Source organism: Ptiloglossa arizonensis, chromosome 10, assembly GCF_051014685.1.
Source record: "Ptiloglossa arizonensis isolate GNS036 chromosome 10, iyPtiAriz1_principal, whole genome shotgun sequence".
Taxonomy (NCBI): domain Eukaryota; kingdom Metazoa; phylum Arthropoda; class Insecta; order Hymenoptera; family Colletidae; genus Ptiloglossa; species Ptiloglossa arizonensis.
The window spans coordinates 15,567,421-15,586,401 of record NC_135057.1 but is presented as its reverse complement, the minus strand read 5'-3'; the positions used below and the strand labels follow the sequence as shown (position 1 = coordinate 15,586,401).

At 37.1% G+C, this 18,981-nt stretch overlaps 3 protein-coding genes and 1 long non-coding RNA gene across 9 annotated transcripts; 2 read left to right on the top strand and 2 right to left on the bottom strand.

The window, feature by feature from the left end:
- The first annotated feature begins 4,929 nt into the window (after window positions 1–4,929).
- Window positions 4,930–5,476, top strand: LOC143151825 (uncharacterized). The gene is made up of 4 exons (XM_076321267.1): window positions 4,930–5,020; window positions 5,066–5,083; window positions 5,169–5,384; window positions 5,448–5,476. Exons 1-4 carry the CDS (start codon window positions 4,930–4,932, stop codon window positions 5,474–5,476), a joined length of 354 nt encoding a protein of 117 aa, XP_076177382.1.
- An 88-nt stretch (window positions 5,477–5,564) lies between these two features.
- LOC143151900 (uncharacterized) lies at window positions 5,565–7,937 on the bottom strand. 3 transcript variants are annotated; one of them, XM_076321393.1, is made up of 3 exons: window positions 7,869–7,937; window positions 7,345–7,665; window positions 5,565–7,184 (listed from the first exon to the last, which is right to left on the bottom strand). In XM_076321393.1, the coding sequence occupies exons 2-3, from the start codon at window positions 7,630–7,632 to the stop codon at window positions 6,594–6,596; spliced, it is 879 nt and encodes a 292-aa protein (XP_076177508.1). In that variant the 5' UTR covers window positions 7,633–7,665; window positions 7,869–7,937; the 3' UTR covers window positions 5,565–6,593. The 3 variants fall into 3 exon arrangements, with proteins under 3 accessions (XP_076177508.1, XP_076177506.1, XP_076177507.1); XM_076321391.1 differs by having other exon boundaries at window positions 7,785–7,930; XM_076321392.1 differs by lacking the exon at window positions 7,869–7,937 and having other exon boundaries at window positions 7,345–7,771.
- A 1,266-nt stretch (window positions 7,938–9,203) lies between these two features.
- Window positions 9,204–17,654, bottom strand: LOC143151898 (uncharacterized). 4 transcript variants are annotated; one of them, XM_076321390.1, is made up of 10 exons: window positions 16,189–17,654; window positions 15,970–16,076; window positions 14,170–14,618; window positions 13,820–14,103; window positions 12,564–13,748; window positions 11,860–12,152; window positions 11,510–11,587; window positions 11,191–11,395; window positions 11,015–11,116; window positions 9,204–10,947 (listed from the first exon to the last, which is right to left on the bottom strand). In XM_076321390.1, the coding sequence occupies exons 2-10, from the start codon at window positions 16,067–16,069 to the stop codon at window positions 10,608–10,610; spliced, it is 3,036 nt and encodes a 1,011-aa protein (XP_076177505.1). In that variant the 5' UTR covers window positions 16,070–16,076; window positions 16,189–17,654; the 3' UTR covers window positions 9,204–10,607. The 4 variants fall into 4 exon arrangements, with proteins under 4 accessions (XP_076177505.1, XP_076177504.1, XP_076177503.1 ...); XM_076321389.1 differs by having other exon boundaries at window positions 11,510–11,599; window positions 16,189–17,652; XM_076321388.1 differs by having other exon boundaries at window positions 11,191–11,587.
- LOC143151901 (uncharacterized) lies at window positions 16,747–18,528 on the top strand. The gene is made up of 2 exons (XR_012993462.1): window positions 16,747–17,444; window positions 18,156–18,528. It is a non-coding gene; the product is annotated as an uncharacterized LOC143151901 (long non-coding RNA).
- The last annotated feature ends 453 nt before the right edge of the window (window positions 18,529–18,981 follow it).

Sequence of the window (18,981 nt, the reverse complement as noted above, 5' to 3'; positions counted from 1 at the left end):
TTCGAGAACAATACATATAGATAATTAGGAACGAAGAAGAGAACTCGTACACAATTCGATCGATTACTGACATACATTTCTGATCGGTTAACATGTTCAGATAATGATATCTTCGTTCCCGTCGTACGACGAAGAGCTCTTGAACAGCGCCTATGAGAACATAAGTCTGATCGCCGACAAAGCTTGGACCTTCGACACGGGGGATCCTTTTCGAAAGTTAAATCGATCTCTGTGGGTTCAGGTAAAGCCTCGACGACCTTGCGATTACATCGGTTTCCAAATTAACAGTATACCGATACTCCATCCCGCGTTCTTTATTTTCGCGTTCATCTACGTACTTTTCTTACCAACTCTTCGATCACTATTCTCGAAGACGATCAACCGCTATCGAAAACGTCGAAGCAGTCCCTAGAAAAATTCTCTCCAATTCCCAGCGTCCAATAATAACGGAAACCGCGGTTATTTTTACCTTCGAGGATTAACTCGCGCGTTAAAAACACCGCGTGAGAACACGTACGGTTTCGTTTGTCGAAATTTTTCGAGACACAATCTCTCAATCGACCTATATACACCCTACCGGATCGTTCGGTTAGTAAATTGGAAAGTCGAAACGAGAATCCGATCTCGAGACTGTTGTCAATCGTCGATCGATAATTAGACGTAGAATAGATTTACGTTCGGGTCTCGAAAGGTGGTGATATGTGGAAAAAGCACGGGAAATTTGTCCACCGGCAGAATTGCAAGCTGACCGCGCGATACAAGGAAAATGGTAACTATCGTGCGAGGAACGTTCGCGACGTTATCCCGGGCTCGCGTTTGGCCGCATACGGCGATTACGAGTACAACGAGGAACGCGAGAGCGTCTACAAACCGAACGACGAATCGAGGTCCGTTCCGCTGTCGTCGAATTTCACCTGGACCGAAGTCACCGAGCCGTGGATGCTACCGAACGTGGAGGAACGTTTCGCCTGGTTAACCGGAAGCGGAACACGATCGAATCGCGAACTGTTAGCTTCTCAGCGTAAACGTTAGCTAAATGCTCGAATAGTACCCGCGTTATTGGACGGCTCGGTGTTAATATACGCGCGGGGGAATTGATCTTGCCAAGCTCGACGATAAGAGTACCGGACCACGAACACGCCTCGAAGATCGGACGCGGTTGCGAGCCGCGTTGGGAGGAATCTGGCCAGAGACCGCGCAGGACACGGAAGTTGAGTCCAAACGAGAGGAGAATCGGGAACGAGTCCAGAAACGACTCGAGATTTATCAAGGAGACGAACCCGATCGGTAATACCGCTCGATGAATCGGTTAACCTCTCGTTCTTGTCACGATAGTTCTTCACGATTTCGAGAATCTTAACCGTAGCTTCGCGGTTGCGCGAGATCGTCGCTGAATGATGTAATTGTAATCGATTATTAATCGATTAATAATCAAAGATGCGAGCTTCGTAGATTTAACCATTTGCACTCGAGGGTTCTTTGCTACCGGAAACCAACGCCTCGAGAAAATTCTCTGAGTCGTAAAATTAACGCGGAACGGAACATTTAACACGAAGTTTTCCCGGATCGAAAATATTGGGTTGTTGGGAAAGTGATTTCGTTCTTTTCGGTGAAAATGAAATAAGATTCTTTCAGAGTGTACAAACATTTCATTACATTATATATTCTCCATTTTGGAAAATTATTTTCCGAACAACCAACAGTACAGTGAATTAAATGGCGATCGAGGATCCTCTCTCGAATCCAAAGGGTTAAATCTTCAAAGATTCGTTTCACGGGTAAGAGTTACGGTACAGTCGCGTACTTCGAAGCGATATGGAAAACGAACAACGATCATGGAAGAAAAGAATGAAATTTCTCGAACACGATAGAATTGTTTCGATAATCGAGGGGTTAACGATCGTCATTGACCGTACGCGAAATGTAATCTCAGCAATTGTCGATTACCGTCGTAACACTGTATTAAATGCGTGTCTTACTTTCGTTAATGGAAACGGTGTCTTCGAAGAGTCGAATCCGGGTCAAAAGTACGACGCGTGTTACGTGCAACGACGTTACACCATCGAGAATTCCATGGAGATGCAGCTGCACGTTCGCGTGACCAGCGAGGCGGTACGGAGTTTATGGAAGTCGGCCACCACCCATCAACAGTTCCCTCAACATAGAACGCGTTCGCAGTGCCATCAGCCGCAACAGCCCGTCGTGAATACGCGCGAACCGAGTTCCCAGGGGAAGGAACGTCAACAACAATTCTACTACACGTTTCAGTATCGACCTTTGATACTGCGCACGGAGTACCAAGCCGCGCGAACGGAAACCTACGGAACGACGAGGAAACACCTGGCCCCGGTTCTCAGCCCGGAAGTCCCGGAATTCTTTCCGAAAGTGCCGGTGACACGGTTCAGCGGCGCCAAGGAACAGAACAACAATCGTATGCGGTATTTTCCGTCGTTGAACGAAAGGAGCTACCAGAACGAGCTGTTCCCTTACAACAGAACCCACGAGAACACCGTTGCTTTGTATCAGGTTTGAACGTAATCGTACCATCGAAGGTGTTACAAACGATTCGAACCGTTCAGAATATGCGCGGGGATCCTTGTAAACGACCGGTCGTTTCTTAACGCAAATGGTTCGATCGGTAGGACCGTTGCGAAACGCTTCTCTGCATCTTTCTTTTTTCGAACCGATGTCTAGAACGTGTTACTTTCCGTCGAGAAACGTACAGAATTTGTTTAGAAGATTTACTCTGTTATTCGAGGGTGTGGTTCGAGCTCTATACAGAGCGAATAGTATACAGGATCGTTTCTCTAGAGACACCGCGAGAGCAATATAATGCTTGTATTAGATCATAGAATAGCGTGCATCGTTTTAGAGTACCGAAATACCTTTGAGAGCTTCGTGGATCCCTGAGGGTGCGGTTCGAGCTCCATACAGAGCAAATAGTATACAGGATCGTTTCTCTAAAGACACCGCGAGAACACTATAATGCTTCTGTTGGTTTTTAGAAATGTTCTCCCCCTTTAACGCCGACCATAGAATACCGTGCATCGTTTCAGAGCACCGGAATACCTTTGCTGCCGACCACAGACGCGACAACGTTTATTCGGCCCCACCAACAATGGTACCAAAGAATCCCACCCCCCGCGCAGGTACAAATATCAAGCAGCTCCTCGACGCCGATGTGCACGTCGGTGCAACCGTTACGAGCGACAACCATCACCCATCATCCCCTACAGGTGCTAAATAATCGTTCGTTTTCATCGATACGGTTACGATCACACCGCGTATGGCTTTTCTGGGACATCGTGTGCCCACCTATTGATCGAGAACGTGCGCTACAGGTGCAAGAGAGGTTTCTGCAAACGAGCCCGATACCGATACCGGTTTATCAGCACCCGATAGAATTGTATCACGAGGCGAGCCAGAAAAGGAAGAACCAAGGCGCCGACTTCAAGAATCTGATACTGTTGACGAGAAACGCCATGAAAGCGCACCGCGGCCAATCGAAACCCCACCAGCAAAAGTCCAGCTACGTTCTAGAGACGAAGAATCGTGGCGGGAAATCGGAATCGGAGGTGCTCCAATGGCTGGACAAAAGTTGCCCGCCAACGAAAACGAAAGAATCGTCAACCACCGAGAGTTTGGTCACAACCGAGCTGCGGAAGTTCGAGGGACGAAACGAACGAAGAACTACCAATTCCAAACGGGAGAAAGACCTCGCGAAGAACGCGGAACGCTCGAAAATGGAGGCCAAGAGCTCCGTTCAGACCGCGAACGTGAAATCGAGCAACGAGAGGGACAAGAACGCCACCAGGAGCAGAAAGAGGCTGTACAGGGATGTTTTGGCTAACACCGCGGCGAACCAAGCCACGCTGGAGAACGTATTCGAGAAAAGGTACGAGTGAACGAAATACACGGGGCGAGTTCGTTTCGATGCACGTACTGCGCGCATCCTACGAATGTACACGTTCGAGAGAGAGTTCAACGTTAGATCCAGCCGATACGCATTTGATACCAGGTACGACGAGTTGGAGCAACAGGCGATGGAGCAGTACAGAACATCGGAAGAGTCTCTGGCGCTTAAATATCAAGTACATCGTTTAGATTGATAATTCGTTCGACCTTACCGGGGCTAACTTTTCGAGAAAGAGCATCGCGCGCGAAATATTTCACGGTCGCGTTCGTCGAACGAAATTTCCACGCGTCGATGCACGGTTGAGCTTTTAGAAAACGTAAGAAATGAAAATTCGATCGTTTCGCGAGGAAACAATCGCGATCGCGTTCCCCATTGGCGTACTACACGGTCCAACGAAACGCTCCCGTACGTAAAACGGAGAAGACTTCCCGATTAAGTTTTAACGAAAATAAAGGAACATTTTTACCGTAGGAGCTCGAACGTCAGGCAATGGAACAGTACAGATGTTACGGTAACGTGTCGGATGAAGGTTCGATCTCGCACGGGTTATTGGATCAGGAACAAATCGGTAAAACTCTCAAGAACACCAACTGTTTCGACGGGCAACAGTGTTCCGGTTTCGGACGTTGCAGCCCCGAAAAGTCGATCGAGAAAGAGAAAACAGGTTTTAACCATTTTTCTTCGTCGGATAAACGCTACGATGCATTTACGATCAATATTAATATTTACATTGCTTTCTCCCCAATGAATTGTTTCGATGGAACAGAACCGATAAAACGGAGAGTTCGTGACCCGTTAATTATTCTGTATGTGAACGTTCTTAGATTCTTTTCCGCAAGGCGGAGATAATTACGCGCAGGCTGAAAATAAAAGCGAAACCAACGTCCCTGGTCGATCATTGTACGACAAAAATAATCGATCGATCGTCCATTCGACGAGTTTGACCACTCTATCGCAAAAAGTATCTTACGAATCGAAAAACACATCTAAGGGTGCATCAGGTGATAAAATCGATGGAAGTGGTAAATATCATGACTCTACATATTTATGTGTGCTTGTACCAGTGGTCGAGACACCCTATACATTTTCTCCTATTGACGAACGGTAACAGTGTTTTTGGATGATTTTCTTTTTCGCGATTGTGTTTAGAGAAAAGTGCGGATCTACGTAAGATTAATACCGAAACGTTTAAATTCGTGAACAATTGTCGATGTATCGTTGTTTTATAAACATTGTGAAAGAATCGTTCCAGTTCCAGTGCAAACATCGTCGAAAAGGCGTCTGATACTGGTGTCACCCTACGAGAAGCAATCAGAAGCCAAGTTAACGAGAACAACCGATCTGGAAGAATTTTATTGTATCGCGCAGACAAATAAAAATATCTTCGGTTACTATAACAATTCGAAGATTGGGAAGATAGGCGGCGGCGATGAAAATATAACTATTATTCAGTCGCCTAGAACAGAAGGTACTACATTGCGTGAAATTTTCCAATTGGAAACTTGATCTAACTAATTATTTTTCCTACTAGTTTGGCTCTCTGGATTTTGGACCACTTAAAGGCTGGACTTCGGGAAGACCATTGAGGAAGGAGTAAACCTTGGAATAAACATGTGGGAGTGCACATTGAAGAACGCAACTACAGAACATGAATTCATGTATTTCAATATATTAATAAATGCATCAATACTGTATAATGTGTATATACATACATGCTTTTAATAAAAATGACTTGACAGCTTTAATTACTGAACACACCAACGCACGTCCCATTGCACACAGGCAACACACATTCCTATACATTCCTATCCTGTTTCATTACTTTGTTCGTTAATCATTTCTAGAGCAGAAAAAATACCTACATTATGTATTATACTTACGATGCACCAGGAAATTATCGCTAATATCCTATGCAGACTATATTTTTAATAGCTGCTCGTATAAAACTTGTTACTAGTCTTCGAGATATATGTTAATAATGAATCGTATCGAATATGAATATAGTAATCAAATGAAATAGCCTCTTCAGTCTTTAGTTAAATACTTTTCGTACATCTGAGAATTTTCTAAGTTCTAAATAAAGATAATTAATAATTATCTTAAGAAGAAAAATCGTAATATTAACTTGTAAACATTTCGTTTAAATAAAAATACAAATATAAAACGATTATCAAAATAATAAAACTGTTTATACAAAATCGGCTTTCTGTTTTCAATAACTCCAATTATTTTCATATATGATATTATACATACGTCAAAGAATTGTATATAATATTTATATACAAACACTTCTATGTTATAGCAACAAAGAATTTACATACATTCTACCTTACTACGTTCGATATGCACATATTTTACCCCTGCCTATATAATAGTTCTTTTCCAGTGATATACCTTGCTTCTTGTAGAATATGAGCTTACTTTGTAATCAGCACACTTTTCGTAGCAAGATTATTTGTAAAGTCGTTATAATCTGAGATCGTAATATTATATAGGTACTCGAAACTATATCTTAAAAGCAAATATATTATCCAAAGCACTAATAATCTGTACCGCCATGGCATTATTATTTCAGGAACTAAAATTGTATAAATACGTTTTAACGCAATCCTATGGTAATAATTATAATATCAACTTTGATTAAACATAATTATATCGAGCTTTCACTGAAATATATCTACCAGTTATCGAGAAATTCGAAACCAGTCTTTGGTATAGTTCTCTCCTCCTCCTCCTGATTTAATTGAGAAGATTGGAAACTACTATAAGAACTAGGTGTCTCTAACAATGCAGTTGACTCGTTAATATCGCTTGATTTTGTACGCGACATTACAACTAATGTATTCGATTGACTCTTATCGGTATCTGAATCTCTTTCCCTGACTAAACTCTCCATATCGTCTGCTAGATTGTTCTGTAACTTCAGTAAAGACGTCTTATTCATTAACTTAGCAAATATACTTTCAGAATGATCATTATCGGCACTGCCTTTTAACAAACTACTGCACTGTTCACCCTCGAACATACTACTTGAAAAACAGTCGGATTGAAAACGACCGACTTGATGAGGCGAAGTATAAGTATCGGTAAGCGAATTTGAATTGTTTCTTTGTGACTTTGCTGGACTTGAAAAATGTGGCGATTCCCCAAACTGAGCTCTTATTAATTTTGATTTTGCATCTTCGTTCGAATCTATTATACTGAGATTCATTTGCGATTGAGTCATAAATGAAAATGGAGCTGAATGCTCATCTCTCCATCGTAATGTCTATAATATTACAGTAAATAAATATTTTCTATGCTAAAATGATAGAAGCTAGTACTTTGAACCTAAACATATTTGAATTTTTGTTATTATAATAATACAGGTTCAAAGTGCTTTATTAGCTAAACAATATTCATTGATATAAAATTAATGATATACTTACAGAACCAGTCTCGTCGATGACATATTTCATACCAGTCTGAATGCGTAGTTTCGGATACCATTCTGGAAGCTCTTTAGTAAGTTCAACCTTCTTGAAAGTATACTTCAATGCTACTTCTGGTTGAATTATAGTTTCGTTGATGGCTTGATTTCGCTCTGCTGTACTTAATGTATTCCACAGACCCTCATAGGCTTCCTTTGTAGCAGTAATATCTTCTCCTATTCTTTGCGCCAAAGGGTTTATACTATAGAAATATTGTTCAGCCCTTGAACTCAAAGTAGCACTCATACCGAAAGCTTCAAACTAATATGAATGAAGTATCTGTAACAAAAAAACACAAATATTCGTGATAATAATCTAAAAATGACAATGAATGGTATGAAAAAGTAAGATAAATCATCAAATTAATGATGGGATAGGTCAAGTAAAGGTTACAATACCACGAAAACACGTTTAATTATCAACAAATACGAAGATCGTCAGACTTTTAAGAGCCAGAAAGTTCAATTAAAATAAGTATAAACCTCATGAAAAAAGAGAATAGGAACGTCAGTAAAGATAGACTCCACGCAATGTCTACAAGGCGGGTGACAGGACGCTCGTAACTATATTGGCGCGTGCGTAAATTTATACCAACACACTTTTAACAAGAATTTTACTCATTCCTAACGTCTAAAAGTTTCTAAATAACTTAAAACGAAAACGCATTGAATTATTTACTTAAATAATAGTCAAAAATATATTATACTATAGGAAAACAAATCTTGTCCCCAAACTGTAGCAACAATAAAAATATTATTGTAAAGTGAAAAGTGAATATAAACTTAAAATTATTAAAATATCATTATAGAATATACACATATTTAATCAATAAAGACGACAGTAACCGAATAAAATTAAAAAATATATACAAACTTGAAATATGCTATTTCTATTACGTTCGTTTGTAAAATAGAATTCGAAATGTAATTTAGAAATTGAATTATTTGTAGTATATGTAATATGTAATAAATAGAGAATATCTAGCATATACATAGAAAGAAACAGAAAGAGAGAGAGAGAAATAATGGTCAAAAATCAATAAAATAATAAAATTAAATATAATAATATAAAAATTATAATTACATCTATCGAAGCAGATTCCTTGAGTGCGTATACGTTATGAAATCCCGCGTTGAACTAACCGGATATACCGGAAGTGACAAACTAAAGTTTAAAATTTTAGTAAAAACAGAGTCTAAATCAAAATTAAAATACGAATATAATACACTCTTCCTTTAATAAACGATAATGACATAAATACTATTAATAATAAAGAGTACAAGTTTCAGTGTCTGAATTTTTTTATAATTTATTATGTACATTCGATTATTGGGTGCAGTTTGTAAAACAATATAAGATTTCCTCAGATACCAATAAAGCATCTAAAAGGTATTGGCTATTTATCGAAAGCATATGCTAATCAATAGTAATAAAATTACATTGATTAATAAACTTGTCAAAATACTTTTAAGCTTTGTGCAAAATTTTAATTAATTAGAAATAATAATTTCAATAGATAAAGTAGTATATTTCATAACCGCCACTTTATATGAATTTTATAACGTTTGAAAAATGGATAGGAATGTATATTGAATCATTCGTATCAAACATTTCAAAGATTTATTTTATTTTTTCCTTTAAAGTTATTAAAACTAATTCTTCGAAAAAAACTAACAATCAATCCGAAAGAATACTATACTACAGTATTTAATAATCAAATTATTTAAATGTACGAAATTTTGTTATAAACGAAGAACAATATAATGCCCTATTATTAACTACGTAACTAACTGAATTTCACTGAAATTTTCATATAATTCAATGTTTTTTTTTTATTATCATACAAATATATACAACATCGTTATTTTAAATCAGTTCTTGCGCGTTTAGTAACCGTTTTCGTACTCCATAATTTAAACGGAACGGATTGCTTATTTTAAAATGTACACAGTACACAAAAAATGATAATTATTTACAGACAGCAATGGTTCAACAGGAATGATAATAAATAAAGAACTCGTGTGATATCATGAGAATTATACTTAACATTGTGGCTGCCTTAAGTATCACTTACACAACTATCTTCTTTTTCTCTTCTTACAAAATATATTTACAACCGATAGTGCATTTCGGCAATTTTTAGTTGAATTGCGAAAGAAAACTGTTCAACGAAAAATAATTAACACTTTACCTTATAGCTGTATCTCTGTATTAACTCTGCTCGTTTTATCATTTATAATTATATTCTTTCATTCGAAAAACGGACGTGATTTAGCAACACTGCATAATAATATGATTATTTACTGTACAGAAAAATCTTTTCAAATATCCAGGATATATTATATCTTTTTCCTTCTTCCTTAACAGAACAAATCTATTGATTAGGTACGTTAGTAACTCTCACTGCAGTATGCGTATTTACGTGTGTACATTTGGTGTTCCCAATGTCAGCAACGAAAAGAAATATATTATGTATTATAGTAATTCAAAAAAATACTATTTTCATGTTCGTAAAACAAATGAAATCACTTATATGTCTAAAAATTTAATGAATTTCCAGTTTTCTAATATCGTTTCATATATTTGCATATCTCTGCAGATCGAAGGATACACGTATGACTCCTCAAACATTAATGGAAACGTGGTACAACTTCTTGGAACACTAGTTTATCTGTGCAGCGTGTATCTTCAAAAAATTATTTCCGAAAAATACAGTGCGGTAAGTTTTTTTATTCGATGTCTTTATTAAAAAAAATATACTAGCAGTGACGATGATTCACGCGCGTATCGAATCGCGTATTAAAAACTTTTTTTATAATGATATATGACATGTACACATATATATTTATATATATTTATATATATATTTATATATATATACTATCTTCTCATAATGATTGCACATCTCAAATCTTCTTCTATATTATTCTAAAATAACATGAACGCCTCTTTAACCCTCGATACAAATACTGTATTGCTTTAAGACTATAATGAACTAATAGAAGGTTTTGTTAACTCAACAGAAAAATAAAGACGTCCAAAGTAATAAAAAAAGAAAAGGAAATACAAATTTGCATTGTTTACTTCATCTAAAAGAAAAACCCGTCATGATAAACAGGCAATACAGCGATACTCGTACAAAGAAATACTTACTAACGAAATGTATAAAGATAGTTAAAGAATTGCACGGAAACGTAGGCCGTGTGTAGAATCGTCCACAGTTACCTGTTTGACAAATGTTTAAGAGGACCCAGACTTAGAATAGATGTAGCACCAAGTGCACCTAAATTAAAAGTATTAGGATTCCTTGCACCGTCTATCGTAATTATCGGTAGTCCGAAATAACCGCCGGTTTGAGCGCTAAGCTGCGCCAACGGTATGTAGCTTTGTATACCGAGATTTGACAAACGATTCAACGCATGAGGAGATTTTAAATCTACTACCGGTAATGCTAATTCTGCACCACCATTTTGTGCTACGGTATCAACTTCTTTGTGATACGCTTGTTTGTGCGTTATCAGCGCCTGAGCTGTTGGATATTGAGCAGGACAAAGATTGCACCTGGCAAACAAAGATTATCGTGTGTTAGTATTGTAATTGTCACGTGGAAAACCTTCCGTCAACTTACTTGTGAAGTAGTTTACTTGGCGCACGATGAGTAGCCATATGTTGTGTTAACAATTCTTGATTCTGGAAATTTTTGTCGCACACTTGACAAGTGAGCAATGCTCTGCAATAGTAAACAATATTTTGGGTTACCGTAAATACAAAATAACAACAGAGTTCTTCTCTAATACATCTTACCGTGGAGGTCTTCCACGTCTGACCACTGGTATTTGCGGTGGACCGTCTTGCGTTAAATCGACAGTAGGTGGTCTCGGTGGTCGTTCCACTTCATTTACAGCTGTTTTGTTTTGTTTATTCTGAGGAATGGCAAACTGACTTTGTTCCTGTTGCTTTTTTTGCGAACTAGCTGGTATGATAGAAATAGCAGAATTCAGATTGAGCGCTGTAACATTTAAAGGCTGCTGTGAAGGCATAGTCCTCTGTTGCTGTGAAAGTATCTGCTGTTTGTTTTGTTCGCTTGTTTTATTTTTATTTGCTGCTGGAGTAACAGTAATACCTCTGGCTGCCAGTACATTAGCCACAGCCTTTGCATCAGACTTCTTGCCGCCAGTACCTGATGTGTTCTGCACTTGAGCTGGAGCGGAACCTTTAGATTAGTAAAATATGTCTTTTTATTCTTACCGCATACCTCTTCCGCAAATAGTCATTTAAATTTCTTTTTCATATTTTTCAAATAAATAGATTAGGAGAAAATGAATACAAATAAAAACAAGTAAATTTATGAAAATTATAAAAATTATACAAAAATGGAACTAATTCTTAGAAGAGGTTCGAATAACATTAATAAACCAATGTATACATGTAATGTAAATTTTAAAAAAATGTCTGAACAAGTCTTAAAATTACCTGGTTGTCGTACGCTAAGCGTTATGGAATCCGTGAGATGTATAGTAGAATCATTTCTATTCGTCTGTTGGGTAGTAGCGCCTTGAACATTTTGTATAACGGGCACGCCGTCATTTCTTTTTTGTTGCGCGATAACATGACAATCCGCGTCTTCGTTTCTATCTGGCAATAAAACATCCATTCGTCGTTGTTTCATAGCAGAATTATTCTGTTGTTGCACTTGCATCGGTTGCTGCATAGGACGTTTCATGCGTTGCCGCGGTGATGGTCCAGTCTGTGGAACACGCGGTGCCCTATAAATATGTAGATGCAAATTAAACTGCTTAATAGTTTATCTAGAAAAAAACCAACAATTCTTTTGTATACAGTAATACAGTGATGCATCTTTAACTAACGCATAATCATCGCCCCAAAAATATTCGCAGCAACAGAAGAACGACTAGAGTCGTCATCTATTACAACATTAATTGTAGCACATCGTACAGCGTGCGTAGAATTTTTTTAAGATCTCGCTCTCGAAACATACAAGATAAATAACAACGGAGTCTTCTTGAAATACTTACTTTCCTCTCTAACTGTCATGCTTGGGTCCTGATCCCGTTATCGTTAGAGAAGCACCACTGTAGTACATGATTTCACTAAATTCTAATTGGATTTTTCTTACAAACTCTCTAAACATTTTCATGGATTATAATGGTACTTGCCGACTACTTTGTGCAACAGTAGGATACCTTCCACGTGAAATTTGTTGAGACAATTGAGGATGCATTTGTGGTGGTGCAGCCATTTGCGGATACGGACCTGGTCCATATTGTGGATACAAATGTGCTATATGAGGAGGATAATGCATGCCCTGTGGACCAGGAACTCTGTACAGTGGTGGCCTTCCTGGTGGTTGTACAAAATAATTTGGTCCAGGAATCATTGTGTTAGCACCTGGTGGAAGACTTGGTGTCATTTGCGTTTGTGGAAGTGGCATACGTTGTACTTGTTGAGCTAATTGTTGAACGGGTGCAGGTAATTGTTCAAAATTAACAGGTGGTATTATCTGTTGTCCAGCACTGGCTACTGCATTATATGTAGGAGAATTCGTTTGATGTGGAGAAGTTAAAGGAGAATTCCTATTTATTTGCTGCGAATTCGGTGTGTTTGGAGATTCCATTGATACTGCATGAGGAGAATGTGTATTTAATTGAGGTGATGCCTGACTTAATTGGGGTGAATTCTGATTCAAATGAGGCGAATTCGTATTTAAATGAGGGGATAACTGGCTCACACTTGGAGAAAGAGGAGTTCCATGCATTTGAGCTTTATGCATAGAAACTTCCAATGGTGAATGAAAAATAAGATTAATACATTCTGGAATATTGCATTGATAATGGCCAGCTTTACTTCGATGCTCATCCAAATGAGCAATATCTTTAAATTTCTCATTACAAACGCGACAGGTACTAACAGTTTCAGCCAATTTTTCAAGTGAAACATATTCTGTTTCTGATGGTAAATTATTTGCTAATGTGTCATTTTGATTATGTCGTTGATGTTCAATCAAGTTTTGTAAAAGGGATCCAGCACTTTCTATATTATTGTCACCCCTATGTTCAGGCTGTTCTTCATTTTCTTTGGAATTTGCATTATTTTTATTAGACAAGTTAGTAGATAGTTGATTCCAATTGAAGCCTGTTGTCCCTTCTGTTGATTCATCAGGTTTAACTTCATCTTCACATGATGTTGTACAATCTGCTGGGTGATTTGAAAATGTAGAAGACTTTGAAATAATACTAATAGCTGGATTCTCCTCTAAATCATGTATCATGTTGGATTCATGTTCTCTATCATCATCCTCTTCAATTCCTGAATTGTCAATTAATTGACTCATAGATCTAGATCTGAAAAATTAAGCAGCACATTATAGTAAGTCATATTTTATCTGAGGATTTACTGTATTACACAGTATTACCCAGATTGTTCACCAAGCTTCTTCAAGTTTTCAATTGTTTCTCGACATGTTGCTTCCAATGCATCTGACTCTTCGTGATCTTCCGCCTCAGAAAGCCTTTTATCTGAATTATCATAATGGTCCGTACTTTGTAAATCATCAACATTTTGATCTTCCTTTTCAGATGGATTTGCCATATCACTCCCTACACCAGAATCACCTTCATTTACATCTATGGATGGTCTGTCATTTTCTTCCAATGGATTATGATCATCAGTATTGAATTTAATGTTCCCATATTCATCCTATTAACAATACCTTTTGTAAGGTAGCACCAATATATATTTGTTATACCGATTACCAAATCATACCTGTTGCTCTACCATCACGTTTTCAAATGGTTGATCGATTGAATTTTCTGTATCATTGTCATGTCTTTGATCATTCTCCTTTGCCCCAGCCACGTCTCCTTGACGATAGTTCTCTGTACCCAGATTAATATTGGTGTTTACAACAGTAAAATCTTCTGACTCGGATGACTTTTTAAGCTTAAGTTTAAGTGGATCAGAAAAACTCTGTTTCTTTAATGTTAATTTCAAAGAACCCTTCTTTTCAGGATCTAACCAATACGTGTTGCTATGTTTCTTCTTTATAGCTTTTAGATTTGTAATCCTTCTCAGAACTATACGCGCTCTTCCTAAATGAGTATGTATGTGACAACGTAATTGTTTTTTCGATACAAACTGTTCCCCACAAATTTCACAATTCAGTAATGTAGATGGTAAAGTAAATATCGAATTTTGATCGTCTATTTGTTCACCTGAAATGAAACGTATCCAAAAAATTATAACAAATTTACACCATATCCATTGCATTGTTACAATATATTAGTATTATTTTATAAAAATGTTGTTTCATATTTAAAAACAAATAGCTAACAATAAGATTAAACATCTAACCACCTTCTCAAGTAAAAATCTGTAAAGAAAAACGTCAACTTGATAATTTGCCGCGCTTTCGTGACTTCTGTCAAATCGATTAAACTGATTTTATTGCCTATAAACGTGTGTGAAAGTTACACATCAATAATATCCATCACGTTTCTTATTTCAGAGGTTCACTCCGCATATCAACGCGCGTTCCCCGTGTTACAACGGATGTAAACAATCGATGCCGATGTATATGCAGCAACGCAGGTTCATGCAAAATGGTTGCAGCAACAGACAACCTAGCGCAAGCGAGATAATTGCTCTTACTTTTGCCGAGAATTGAAAACGGGACTCTCCAATCGATATTACCTAAAGAACGAATATCATTGGCTCGTTTCATATTTCTGCAAAATTCCCGCCACAATGTAGCTCGTATCAAAACATATTTCACGTCATAGTATTGCGAACGTCCATAAACTGCCTTTTAACGGTCGTAAACGATCATGTTAACTGATGTAAATTATATTTAAACGAAGATACCAGTGAAATATTAGTGATTGATTAGGCAAGAAAAAAATGAAAATACTCTTTACGATACAGTAAAACGCGGTATTGTTTAAATTTTGCAAATAGAAAGATTTAAACTTCTATTCTATTAGAACTAAACAGAAACGTAAGTTACGTGTGTCACATTCAATATCAGTAAACTTATAACAAGTTTTTTTATAATGTTTCGTGTCATTCATTAAACGTTTCCTAACCTTTCATTAGGTATACTAAAGTATCAAAATTTGAATAAATGCTTATAAAAATAAAATGAAAACAAAATTCCTTATTATAAATGTATACATAAATTTGAATAAAGTGTTGTTCTGATTATGAGCCTTACTTTGTTTAAAACCTATTACTTTCTGTATATAAGTTAAACAATATACTTAAAAATTCACTTCTTAAAATAAAGTATAAAGCATTGCATTTGCATTCCTTTAAAACAATGAGTAGAAGAATTATATAGAAGAATCCTTCGACAAGTTTATAGAGATAAACAAAAAATTGCAGATTAGTAAAACAGTGTTATATCTGATCAAACAAGGATAGAAGATTTTTTTCAATTTCAAGGAAGTTATTTGTTAAAATTATACTAAACTTTAATACCATCTGTTATGAGTGTTACATCAATTGATTTCTGCACATAATTTGTTTCATCATACACCGCAACCAATATCTTGGAAAAGAACATACCAAATTTTTGTAAATCGTCCACTTTTGTATTGTCCTTACAAATGTTCCTTTGCTCAGTAAATCTAAATTCCTCAATGTCTTGATCCAATGGACTGTTCATTTCCAATCTATGAATAAAATTATTGTTTTATTTTTATCATGATATAATTTAAATATGATTTATTTACTAATGACAATATTAAGACTGCTGTCCTTAATTTAATATTTTGTCATACTTACAGGCATTGTTATCAACAATGCAAATTATTACAAGGTCATCAACAAAGATTTATCTTGACTTAAACTATTGTTCACTGGCAAACGCGGCGGAAATGTTTACCGATGCACATGGAGTAATCCATTGTAGTAATTAATAGTTCACATGTTTAACACGATTATAATATCTTTTAATCACTCGGAAAATAATCAAAATTTCTCAAAATCAATTTGTCATAAAACGTACTATGTACTTCGTTCGAATTTCTCGAGAACTATTTGTTAATATTTACGATTGATGGCGAAGTGTTAAATGGAAATAAGGTCAATTAAACAATCGCGAGGTAAACTTTCAACATGCGTCAAACTTCATTATGTTAACTGTGTAAGTAAAAACAACATCAAGTTTACTTCCGATGATCAGCAACTACCGTGACACGACGTCAATATACATTTATTGTTCAAATTTAAAAATCAAAGTCACAGACTCATTCGACTTATATGAAATTGAAAAAAGAGAATAAACATGTATATAGTTCTATCGTTATTAGACAATGCTGTTTCTCCCGGGTTTCTTGCATTATGAATTAAGTATGGCTGCCAATTGTTATGACATGATCACTGCGCTGTTTATGGCACATTTGTTGTAGCGACATTCAACGAATATAAAATCGGCGCGTCAACTGCGATGCCTACCGTACCCAATCTGAACTTATTATTAGTACGTGTTATATCGAGCCGCCAATATGGCGGCGCCGCGATGAAACCCGCGCGTCGGACAGGATAATCAACTCAGTGTGAATTCGTGCCGAACTGTTGAGGCGCGTTCAGCGACGGGTTCAGAGTGTTCAGATGCGTTGTTTTGTAAGGACGCGCGCGCGCGCGCGGGGTAGCGTGCGCCGATCGCTGCAAACGCTGGGCTTCCCTCTCCTCTCTTCTGTTCCCGTCGCTCCGTTTCTTCGTATCTAACTTCTCCGCTGCACTACCATTACCACCATTATCCACTTCCTCTCCCCTCTCTCTCTTGTGTTGTCTTTCTCGAACTCTTTACTTCCACTGCTGCATCTCCTTTATCAAAGATCAAAGGGTTCACTCCGGCTGTACGCCCCTAGTTATGCAGGATATACACGGTAAGCGTTATTGCGCCATCGCGTATGCCCTTCGAGCAAAGCCCAACAAATACAAAAGGGACCGACCGAGATGTATGCTGGAGCTCAAGGAGAAGGGGGAAGTAGAGAAGGAGCCCGAATTGAAATTAAGTCAACCTAACTCGCACTCAAGTATGAGTAGGGAACCAATCCGCTCATAGCAAGTACTGCCGACGCAGGCGCAACTCGAACATCGTCGTAAAACTCTTTTGTCTCTCTCGCTCTCCTTTTCATTCTAATATTTCTTCCATTCCCTACTAATCGAGCATCTCTTTCTTTCCCTTTCCAGCTAACTAATTCTCTTGCTTTGTTTTTCTTTATTGTTCACTTTCTCTAACTTCTGCTTTCTTGTTTTTCCTCCCGCATTCTCTTTTCTATCCCTCCAATGTTCCACGGAATATCTCAGTCCATACAATTCTCCAACAGAATCGTCAACGTTACTATCCAATTGCCACCTGTCATCCATTGTACCTAAATGCTGTTGCAGCTGCGACAATTTACATCCATAATTCGTGGGGGTTTTTCCGGTTCTCTAAATCATGGTGATGCCATATAATCCTCGTTCATTTTCATTGAAATTATCCGAGTGCGTGTTCTAATAATTTTAAAAAATACATGCACACATTCATAGATATATTTCAAGATATCATATCATTTTACGTTCACTATAAAAACTATAATGATAAAATACCATAAACATATGTATATGTATATTTTTTATTATTATCTGAAGATTTTTTCGTTTACAACACATTGTATTTTATTTAAATTGCATTGCAAATTATGCAACACAACCTTGAAAATACAATGCATATTTTATACTTGAAGTTTATTTTTCTCCAGATTACACGTGACATTTCATGAAAGAGAAAAGTAATTGAGGCTTAACATTGAAGTCATGTCAAAGCTTTTCAGAGTACAGCTTTTCCCATGGAAAAGCGTACACCAATCCCGCGTATCTGAAATAACCGGTTTGATAGGGAAAACATACGTGAACAAGGCGTGACAAGAATGGTTGGAAGCCGACGAGAACGAATATAGTAGGGGAACTTAACGGAACATGTCGAAAACAGCCGAATCTGGCATCTATTGATCGTAACAGGTTCTGCGCTATATTCTGTGGAGATACTCAAACAACCCGTGCTTGGAATTCTATATTTAGTTCAAGCGGAATTCCGTATTTGTTCTTGTATTATATTAAAGCAAAAGTCATAAACCAGTATTTCTTCCATGTCTATCTTTTCTAAAATTATCCAATCTTTTTTTTAAATAAATACTTACGTTTTTTAATACATATTTGCATACATTAAATAACACAACGTTGAACTACTTTGACATTTAACTCATAAACCTTTATTTTTATAGTCAGATAGTATTAACAGTTATTTCTATTCATCTCCATATACTTAGAAGTCTCTATCAGAAAAAAAGAGAATCATACTGGAAGTTTACTTCTACCTGACTATTTCTGCCACTTCGTTTACGATGAATAAAGCTCAAGCAAGCAATTGAATAGCCAAATATATATCCAGTTGACATTCTCATTCCACGGAATACTTGACTATTGATTTCATCCCTACCATGGTCTCCTCGTCCTTTGGTTGGTAACTCCTACTATTTAATATGCGCAGCAGCCATGCGCAGACAGGTAATCGCCTTTATGGAGAAA

What these genes read in the sequence shown, in the direction of transcription:
- LOC143151825 (XM_076321267.1), top strand. Translation starts at nt 4,930, where the DNA reads ATGGAAGTGGTAAATATCATGACTCTACATATTTATGTGTGCTTGTAC. An exon ending in TCAGTCGCCTAGAACAGAAG is followed by an intron (nt 5,385 to 5,447) that starts GTACTACATTGC and finishes TTTTCCTACTAG; the next exon opens with TTTGGCTCTCTGGATTTTGG.
- LOC143151900 (XM_076321393.1), bottom strand. Translation starts at nt 7,632, where the DNA reads ATGAGTGCTACTTTGAGTTCAAGGGCTGAACAATATTTCTATAGTATA. An exon ending in TCATCGACGAGACTGGTTCT is followed by an intron (nt 7,185 to 7,344) that starts GTAAGTATATCA and finishes GTAATATTATAG; the next exon opens with ACATTACGATGGAGAGATGA.
- LOC143151898 (XM_076321387.1), bottom strand. Translation starts at nt 16,069, where the DNA reads ATGAACAGTCCATTGGATCAAGACATTGAGGAATTTAGATTTACTGAG. An exon ending in ACGTGATGGTAGAGCAACAG is followed by an intron (nt 14,104 to 14,169) that starts GTATGATTTGGT and finishes TATTGTTAATAG; the next exon opens with GATGAATATGGGAACATTAA. An exon ending in GCTTAGCGTACGACAACCAG is followed by an intron (nt 11,600 to 11,859) that starts GTAATTTTAAGA and finishes ACTAATCTAAAG; the next exon opens with GTTCCGCTCCAGCTCAAGTG.